This window comes from Belonocnema kinseyi, chromosome 10 (genome assembly GCF_010883055.1).
Source record: "Belonocnema kinseyi isolate 2016_QV_RU_SX_M_011 chromosome 10, B_treatae_v1, whole genome shotgun sequence".
Taxonomy (NCBI): Eukaryota; Metazoa; Arthropoda; class Insecta; order Hymenoptera; family Cynipidae; genus Belonocnema; species Belonocnema kinseyi.
The window spans coordinates 67,210,273-67,220,483 of NC_046666.1; the positions used below are offsets into that span (position 1 = coordinate 67,210,273).

General features: G+C 28.7%; 1 protein-coding gene across 10 annotated transcripts in view; it reads right to left on the reverse strand.

Moving 5' to 3' along the window:
• The window catches only part of LOC117182242 (F-box/LRR-repeat protein 4-like), a 62,216-nt gene that overhangs the window by 668 nt on the left and 51,337 nt on the right, over positions 1–10,211 (reverse strand). For 7 of the 10 annotated variants that reach the window (XM_033375343.1, XM_033375342.1, XM_033375340.1 and 4 more), the window contains 3 exons: positions 2,749–2,887; positions 2,071–2,639; positions 1,719–1,992 (listed from right to left, as the gene is read on the reverse strand). In XM_033375343.1, the coding sequence (XP_033231234.1) occupies positions 1,719–1,992; positions 2,071–2,639; positions 2,749–2,875 (970 nt within the window). In that variant the 5' untranslated portion in view covers positions 2,876–2,887. Of the gene's footprint in view, positions 1–1,718; positions 1,993–2,070; positions 2,640–2,748; positions 2,888–4,374; positions 4,472–5,232; positions 5,461–6,385; positions 6,456–10,211 lie in introns of those variants that run through there. The other 3 variants (XM_033375344.1, XM_033375341.1, XM_033375345.1) reach the window with 3 other exon arrangements.

Sequence of the window (10,211 nt, forward strand, 5' to 3'; positions counted from 1 at the left end):
GGGGCTGTGGAAATAAGCTTACGAAATAAGATAACGTTAAGTACGTTTCCTGATGATAAATTTCAACAAATTTGCAAATTAATAGAAGACAATAAATAAGAAAATTTAAATATTTTTGGTTACGAATTTCACTATTTTATTCAAAATTGATTGATATGCCTAAAAATGCAACTATTTTTGTTAAGAGTTTATCCACTTTGCTAAAAATTCTTTTTCTTTGGTTGAAGATTCATCTATTTACGTTTGAAAATGTTACTATTAGGTTGAAAATTCGTTCAATTGTTAATTGAAAACTAATTTTTTAAACCAGAAATCGAACTATCCCATTTTTGGTTGAGAGTGTATTTTTTTAGTTAAAAATCAATTATTTGGTTACAAGTTGAACCTCCTTGTAAAAATTAATTTTCTGTTTGTTAAATATTCAGCATTTTAATTTAAAATTCAACTATTTGGTTGCTAATTTGTGTTCATGTTGAAAATAAATATTTTCTGGTCTGAAGTTCAACAATTTGATTAAAAATTCATTTTTGCTTTAACTTTCTCGTTTACATTTTTTATTCGATATTTTCTTTCTCCCGTTCATTTTTTTCAGTTTGGAATCACCTGTTTTCTAAGCTTTTTGACTTTTTAGCTTGAAACCTTAACTTTTTTTTCTTAAAAATTAGTTTTTTCGATAGGGAATTAATGTTCTTGGTAGACCTTCACAAATCACAGATATTTCTAGATAAGGAAACCCATTTTTCTGCTTTTAAACAGTAATTTATACTTTTCGATGAAAATCATATTTGTAAATAATGTAAAATGTGAACACAGAAGGCGGCCATTTTAATACGTGTGCTACACTGGCGTTGCACCGGGTTGAATACAATCACTTTCATACGAAAAAATTTTGCGATTACATTACTTTGGTCCCCTTATGTCTTTTCTCCCTGCTTTTAGGAATGAAAATTGATTTTTCCTGATCGAAAATTATATTTTTGTTGAAAATTCAACTTTTTTGGTTTAGCTATTATTATTTATTGTTTGATTTATTCAAAACTTTTACTCGGGTGAGCGCGGTTATACATCATAGCCACGGACTAAGTCAAGTGACTGATGAGATTAGGATGTTATAAGTTAATTTAATACGATGCTTGAAATCTCCTGCGATGATGTTGTAGGTATACAATTACGAGCGGTCGCAAGCGTTGGAGGTGACAACAACCACCTCTGGATGGATATACTTGATTATATTTATTATTATATTTATGTTATATACATATTCGTATTTCTTGGTTAAAAATTCACCTATTTCGGTAGAAAATCTTTTTTGTTTGAAAATGTAATTATTTAGTTAAAAATACAATATGTTTGAACTTAAAATCTTATAAATTTAAAAAGTTTTCTATTGACTTCAATATGGTATCTACATTAATTTTATTAAAAATAATGTATTACCTATTTTCGTCAAGAATCATCTAAACTCATAAAAAAAGCTAAATAAACGTGGAAGCCGTGTTTAGCCGTCGGCTACGGTACTTTCGAGGGGTGCAGAGTGGGGGGTGTAAAGACAAAACTACGGTCATCAACGAGAAGGGCTGGGGGGGGGGGGGGGGGGGGGGGGGGGGGGGGGGTTAAATAGCCAAAAATTGGTAACGTAGTTTCTGGTCGGTCCCTTGTCACTGAGTCAGACCTAGATAATGGAATGTTTTATATTCTATTTTTTTTAGGCAACTCACATGAAATATCCAAAAATGCAAGCTGTTGACAATTGGCTGATATTCCAGTGAGTACGTCATCAGTAAATGATTGGTTGCCCATGACATTTAGCTTTTGAAGGTTTTTCAGCCTAATTGTTTTCTTCATTCCTTCCTCAGTTATCAAACATGATCCTGTTATTCCCAAAGCTTTTAAAGTTTTTAAATGAAAAGCAAGCGTCAGCAGAGCATAGTCGTTGACACTTTGACAATTACACAGGACAAGTGTTTCTAAATTATCAAACGAGTCGAAAGCCTGTAAAGGATGAAATAAGAATATTATACTAAAAATTAATGATTTTTAAGGCGCAAAATTCGAAACTGATATACTTACTTTCCGAAAAAAACTAGGTTGAAGAAATGTGCAACCTACTAGTACTATTTCTTCTATTGTGTCATTTGGTAAATGTAGCAAACATTCTCCGTCAATATACAGTGGCCTATGGTATGAACCAAGTCGAAGATATTTAATTTTTCTCATGTTATCAAACAATCTTCCTAAATCCTTTTCGTGATATCCACTATAACAAGGTTCCAAACCAAATTTAATCAGGTTTTGACATGTAAGTAACAATGAATCAATCAGTCCCTCTGAATCCGTATATGGACAATTGTGTCCTCGCCGACTTGAGGATAGGTCTGATAAATTTAGTGACTTTAGTCTTTGGCATTTTAAACATATATCTTTTATTGAGACATAATACAAAAGAATCTTAGACTGATTCCTGCGTAAGTCCACATCATTTAGGTATTGACTGCAGCGAATTAGTACTTCGTGAAGTATGTCGTTATCTATGAATTTTTTTTCAGTATCATCAGGCCAGCCCCACGTGGAAGGACAGAGATCGAGTCTCTTAAATGTATACCACGACTCCTTGCTTAATTTTTGCCAACGTTTGCATACTACAACGAACAAATACTTATGACTTTTAGGATGATTTTCGGATAAAAGTATGTATTAGGAGATCATTATTAGTCTTGATAAAGAAACTAGTTCCATATTAAAGTGTACCTCTTTCCACCTTGATCTTCTCAACTATGGGAAGGTATTGAAAAACTAGTCTAAGGCAATCATCGTTTAATGTGTTTATAGATCCAATACCATTATCAATTTCTCGACTCTCTTCCATTTTCTCCATATTGTTGTTTATCTATAGCGAAAAATTAATTCTCATCGATATTCCTTTCTCCATCAATAAAAATATTTAAAAACATATTATATACGGACACAACGTCTATTTACTAGGACTCAAAACTCTAGTAAGTAAGAATTCAGTCAATGCTCGAGTAATTACTAGAGATTAAATTCAAGAACAGATACTTATTCTACCTTCTCTATACGATTTCTCGAGACGTTTAAAACTTTCATGACTATTAATATTCTAAATAATTCCTCTATTTAACCTATTACAAATTTATCAATGGTATTATGTGCAATAAATTCCTGTAAACTTTACTTGAATATTGTTCAAAAGGATTTTTTCAAAAGCTCATATTTGATATAGTAATAAAAAGATTGGTATTTCAAGACCATACATCTGTCTCGCTGAACTTTTCTCCAATCTTATTTTTTTCGATTTTCTCACCTCTTAACTTTTTCTAAAACTCTTCTGACTAACTTCCCTTTCTTAAAAGTTTTTAAATACAATAAAATAATAAAATATTTATTTTATTGAAGAAAAAGTACTTAAATATAGCTATTTGCAACTTTTTTCAGCACAAAAGTACAAATCAAATTCCAACCTAAAATTGCAATGCTTAATTTTCTAAAAAAAGCCACTTTAATTAGGTTTATTTACTTAAAGTTTTGCCTTGTGATCAGAAACGATATTTCGTAAAATTATTATCGTTTATTTATTAGGAAATACATAACTTTCTTCTTTTTATAGAACTTTCAACGAAAAATCTCTGTCACAGTTCGATACCGTCACACTAAATCTTTATTTTCCCGAAACAGAATAATTTTTTTGGATGACAGCTTACCATATTTATTCTAACTCAGCCTCCCAATAACTAGGAAGGAAGTTTTTATTATTATTTTTTAAATTAAAAAATAGATCTTTAGTCGCTATCTAAAAAAGATTTTCAAAAACCATGCAATCTGAACCTCAAAATGCTTAAATGGTTTGCTCGTAATTGGTCAATTTTTCTAACCAACCTCATTTTCTCCCAATTTTAAACTCGATATCTCGGGAGCAAGATTTTATTTTTTCTGTCAACTAAAAATTGCACTTTTTATTGTAAATCGCATCCAAGCCTGTTCCAATTTTAGGTTTTTGTAAGTTTGAGATTGTAAACTTTCACATTCCCTTTCCCGGAACTGGATATAATTTTTCAATCATACTTTTGTCCCTTAAATTTAGAAATACTTCAGCCTGGGAATAAAACTTTTGATTTATTCTTAAATGATGATTTCGATTTTACAGAATGTTATTTCGTTCTTCTAAAAAATTCTAATTTTGTTGGTTATCTAGTTATATACTGCAACCCTCAACTTAATTAATTGAATTTAAATTTGGAAACTGTAAAACAATAAAATTTCGCAAGCAAGTATCAGTTTTGTCAAAATTTGGACAAAATCTGCATATTAGAAATATGTATTAATTAGAAAAAAAAAACACTTTGTGAAGCTCTTCACCTGGGGTGATTGCTAGAGTTTGATCAGCGACCTGTGTTGGAGCGGTGTTGCGGACGAACGTGTTGCTTAAATCAGAAGCCCGGGAATTCTATATCGATCTAAAATTTATACCTCCTCCTACACTTCCCTTTCTCACTTTTCCCATATCTATCCCTTGAACATAGACAGTACAACTTAATGGTATAATAACAAAATATTAATGAAATAATGGTAAAATTCAGACAATGAAATTTATATTTATCGTTGGCGAGCATCGTTTAGTTACATTATATTTTAAGTAAAAATTAATTAAATCATTTAAGGGTGAAAATAAAAAACTAGAAAACCCCATGTCCTTGAAATATCATACGCTCGTATTCGAAGGGTTAATTTGTTTAATTATACGGTTTTATCGTGTCTACTTTCTCCAAAACAACCTATAACCCAATTATTTTTACTTAACTCGGTTTTAAAATAAATTCCATTGAATGTGTGTAAATTTCATTCGGTTACGTCTCCCTCACACGATTTTTCCACAAGAAAGGTAAAAGATAATATGATCGAAACATGCGTATAACTTTTTAATTAATAGCAGAATTCGAAAATATAGTTTTTTTTATCTAATTATAATTAAAGAATATTATGCACGTATAGTTTTTTAATGTTCCCGAGTTCTTATATCATCTTGTAACAAAACGGATTTTCATTAATTTTATAAATGACGTAATAATTTATTTCCGCACTTAGATTAATGGACAATGAAAGATTATTAGAATATACTTTAGGATAGCAAAATTTAATTACATTTAAAGTTTCGTTCTTCAAATAAAAATTAAGAAGAAATCGAAAAGGGAGGGGCAAAGTATTGATTTTACTCACTCTGAAATCGAATAAATTAATTGATCGGATCGTTTGAATTTTTCCAAAATAGATATTTTGTCACTTTATTTGCACATACATCTGCGGCTAAGAAATTATATGAAAATTCCTGGCCATGGGATAATCAATGTATACATGATCGTCTTTATCCTATAACTAATACTCTATTTCACTGGCGATTCATAAACGTAACATCATTCAAATACTTGAATCCAGTCCGAATCTTAGCTGAAATGGAAACATTCATGATCTAATTATAAGGATAATAGAAGAGAGTCTATATCAGAAATGGAAATCTTTCAATTTTTTCATTCTTTCTTCAATCTTTGAGATCTATCAGAAATATTTGTAAAATAATATAAGTCTTTGTGAAATCTTGAATCTATCTGAAATATTTGCGAAATATTTGTAATCTTTGGGAAATCTTTTGAAATATTTGGTAATATTTGTATTATTATTGAAATCTTTGGAAATCATTCAAGTGGTTATAAAGACTTTTAAATCTATCTAAAATCAGCGAAATATTTTAAATCTTTCTAAAATTATTGAAACCTTTTTGAAATCTTTGTAAAATCTTTGTGGATTCTTTAAAACCCTTTGCGAAATATTTAAAATATTTTTTAAATATTCGGTAATATTGATGAAACTAATGAAATCTTTGTGAAATCTTTAAGAAATGATTTAGGTCTTTGTGAATTCTTTTAAATCTGTCAAAAATCGTTGAAAAATCATTTAGAAATCATTGCAATCTGTTGTACCATAACAGAAGCCTATCAAATCTTTAAAATCTATCCGCAGTCTCGGCGAAACCTGTGAAATCTTTAGGTATTTATTGAAATCTGTGTTCAGTCTATGAAATTTTGGTGAAATCTTTGGAAATATGAATTTTATACCTGTATTTATTATTTATTGTTTACTTATTACTTATGTTCCATTTAACATATTATGATATTACTATACTATGTACAAATCGTACCATTCAATACTATAAGTTGTTATGCCCTTGTCCTCCTCTAGAAAAAAAGGTTCCGCCGATTCTAGTTACATCAATACATCATTCACAATCATTCACCAGAACGGATTTATTTATACAGGAAGTGTATTTTGAAGCAGACTATGTGAAAAAAATATTAATAAAATATGCACATCCTACCTGTAAAACGCTTGATAATATACTTGATAATAAACGCTTTGATAACTTTGTCATCCGGTAACACAATATTTATTTTCAGTTAGTAAAGTTAGTTCCAATAAGCAAAATAATTGATAGATACTCCCATTATTTTCAATTAAAAAAGTTTTAATAACCTTGAAGTAACTTGTTTCAATATTAATACCATTAATACTGTAAATAAAAAACCAAAATCAATATCAATTAACCTATATAAATCGTTTAAAATCAGATCTAATTATTATTTCAAAATAAAAAATATTTTAAATGATATAAATGAAATATTTACAAAATGAAAATTTTAATAAGGGCTACTTCGTCACCTCGCTTGATGTTAATCTTTACACTTATTGTGATTAATATGAAGAGAAAAAAATGTTTAATGTTATTCTGAAATACTTTTTTTCAATTTTACTCAGTGTAAGTATTTCTTGATCTTTATCCTTTTTTATTATTCTAAAAGTTCAGAAAAATTTTATCAACGAAAAAAAGTGGAGAAAAGTTACACTGCACCGAGAATTTGCAGAATAAACAAAAAATAATAATAAATTTCAAAAAATTCTTATACAAAATAAAGAATTAGTGTAACACAAGGAATATACCTTTGAAATATTTACAACCTTTTCATTTTCACCCTTAAACGGTAACAGGGAAAATTGGGTGTTTCTAAAGTAAACCGGGAAATAATAGAAGAATACATTTCTTCAAATAATATTCATACCATACTGAATTCATACCATATTGAATTCAATATGAAACGCATAAAATATCAAGTTCAATAAAATATCGGCATTTTCATTTACAACTAAATACAGTTGTACTCTCAAGCAAAGAGACGAATTTTAAACAAAATAAATTAACCGAAATTCAAATTTCAACCAAATTCTTAAATTTTGAAGCCTGAAAAGGCCAATTCTCTACAAAACAGTTAAATTTTAACCCGAAAATATAAACTTTCAACCAAAAAGTCAACTGTAAACAATCAATTTTCAACTAAAAATAGAATGGTTAAAATTTTCAGTTAAGAAAATTAATTCACAACAAAAAGTTTTGAACATAGTATTTAAATTTTCAACAAAAAAGATGAGCCCTGGTGTAAAATGATGAGTTTTCAACAAACAAAAATATGCATTTTCAACGGAAATTGTAACAGCTCATTTTTAAACCAAAAATTATTGGTGAATTTTTATAAAAAACAATTTTAACAAAGGAATTGAATTTTCAACCAAGAAATATTTTTCAGTCAAAAGAGAAAAAAGAACTTCTTAACCAATTTTTTGAATTTGTAAGCCTAATAGTTGAATTCTCTAGGAAACAGATCATGTTTTAAATCAAAAATACTAATTTGCATCTAAAAAGTCAACAAAAAACAATCAATTTCCTACGAAAAATGGAACAGTTAAATTTTCAGTTAATTAAATTAATGTATACTAGAGAAAAATAAATTACCATTAAACGATACAAATGTAAATAAAAAAAAATTCATTATGAAAAAATTCATAGTTGAATTTTCAAATTAGAGCGATCAATTTTTAACCAAAAATGTAATATTGGAATTTTTAACAAAAATGATCAATTTTCAGGAATAAATAGAGTGGTTCAATTTTCAGTTCAATTTTCAACGAAAATCGATGGCTTTATAACAAAATAGTTCAATTTTCAATTAATTCAATTAAAATCAAGATTCAATTAATACAGTTTGAATTTAAACTGAAAACCGACAAAAAGGACAAGTTTCTTGAAAAAGGTGAATTATTTTCAAAGAGGAAAAGTGGTAAATAGGGGCAAGGGTATATGAAGTCTGGACAACAGTCATACATAATTTTATAAACTTTAACTTCAATTTTTCTAAAATTCTCTGATTCTTTCAGGTTTCTCTCACATTCCCTGACTTTCCCTAACCAGTTTTAAACTCCTTGACTTTCCCTGACATTCCATAATTCCATGACCTGTATCAACCACGAATAAAAGTTAATAAAAAACTGATTAAAAATCAAATTTACGATTTGAAATCAATAAAAATCGCCAAATTCGGTTTCGAACTGCCAAGAAGAGTGTCCAGTTCATATTTCACTAATTTCCTAAATACCTTAGTATGGTTACTGCAGGTATTTAGTAGAGAAGCTCCCTAGCCTCCTAGAACCTAAACCTAGGTCCTAAAGGACCTAGAGGGCTTATTCTACCGAGGTAACTTTGATGAATGGCTGGACAACTTTTGCACTCAGACACGCAGGATCGAGCTTTTGCTTTGAGGGCCACCGAACGCTACATGCAATCGACGAGCAGTAGAAACCTCTAAATATAATAGACCAGCCAGTAAAGAGAATTAATTAACATTAAGTCCAAAGTTTATAAACTTTTAGGATTTCGGAAAATTCTTATATCTTGCACAACTATTCTAAAAAATTCAAAACTCTTAAAAATTAGCCATATTGTTTTTTGAAGCATTTTCCACAATTTATTAGATTTGCAACCATTTTAGAAGTCCGAAACTTCAAACTTTTGGAATAAATAATGTTTTCATAAATAGCTCGAAGATAAAATTGCAAAAGTACTACAAATTGGCAGCTGCGTTTTGACCATTGCATCAAAAAGGTTCATAAACTTGCAATCTTTTTAGTAGCCCGGAAAATACTTTCTCTATATGAATATTATGAAAAAAATAATATGGAGTTATTAATCACAACAATGGTAAAAGTTTTAAAATCTGGTTGCAAATTTTTAAATTATTTTATGAATCTTATTTGAACTTTAATACCACATCGATAATACGCAACCTTGTGGCATTAACAATAATGTAGATACAATGTTTTTATACCTAACAAAATTTCTAAAGTTTTGGAAATTGAATAAATCGCAACTAAGAAACATCATAATGCTTTATTAAATTTACCAACTGTCCTCACACTTTACTCAGCAAACTTTTATAAAAAACCTGTATATACAATATTTAAAACTTTGGTAATTTAATGCATAAAAAAAGACATAAAGAGTATAAAAAGTTTCATCTCAAATATTGCTAATTTCACAATGTTCCATATTATCAAAGGAGTTGCAAATTTAGTACGAGATCCGGAAAAAAATAAAAAAATGTTGCAACACAATTTTAAAACTCTTGAAATTTTGAGATAAATATATTTACAGAATATCAATTTTTTCAAGACACTCAGATCGAAAAAAGTATACAATTTTTCAATTTTTTTACATTTGTTACATTCTTATCAGAGAAGATATTAAATGTATGTTAAATCCCCCCCCCCCACCCAGTTTTTGTCAAACTTCCACGTTTTGAGGACCCCTGCATCAGATAAACAGGTTTTTACAAATGCATGGCTGTATGTATGTCTTTATGTATATCTGTCTGCCTGTAAGTACGATGACTTTTGAAACTTTTGATAAAAACTCAAAAAGTCGGCACATTTTAAATATTTTCGAGACCACTTTTTTCAAAATTCAAAAATTCTCTTTAAGGTCATTCATAGTATTCAAAAAGCCGAATAATGTATCCTAATGACTTTTTTCATAAAACCAAAAATTACCAGATTTATACCATTTACAAAATTCAAAAAACACGAAAATGAACCTTTTACGCCAAATAACGGACGATATTGAAAAAAGTTTGATTTTTAGATGCCCTACAAGATGATTATAACAACTTTTTAAATTTGCTTAAAAAAACTAAAAATTCAAATTTCGACAGCATACAAAGTAATGGAAAATCCAAAAATTACATTATTTCATTGAACAATTTTACACTATTTCAAAAATTCTCCAATATATAAACGTATTTTCAAAGAAATATATATAT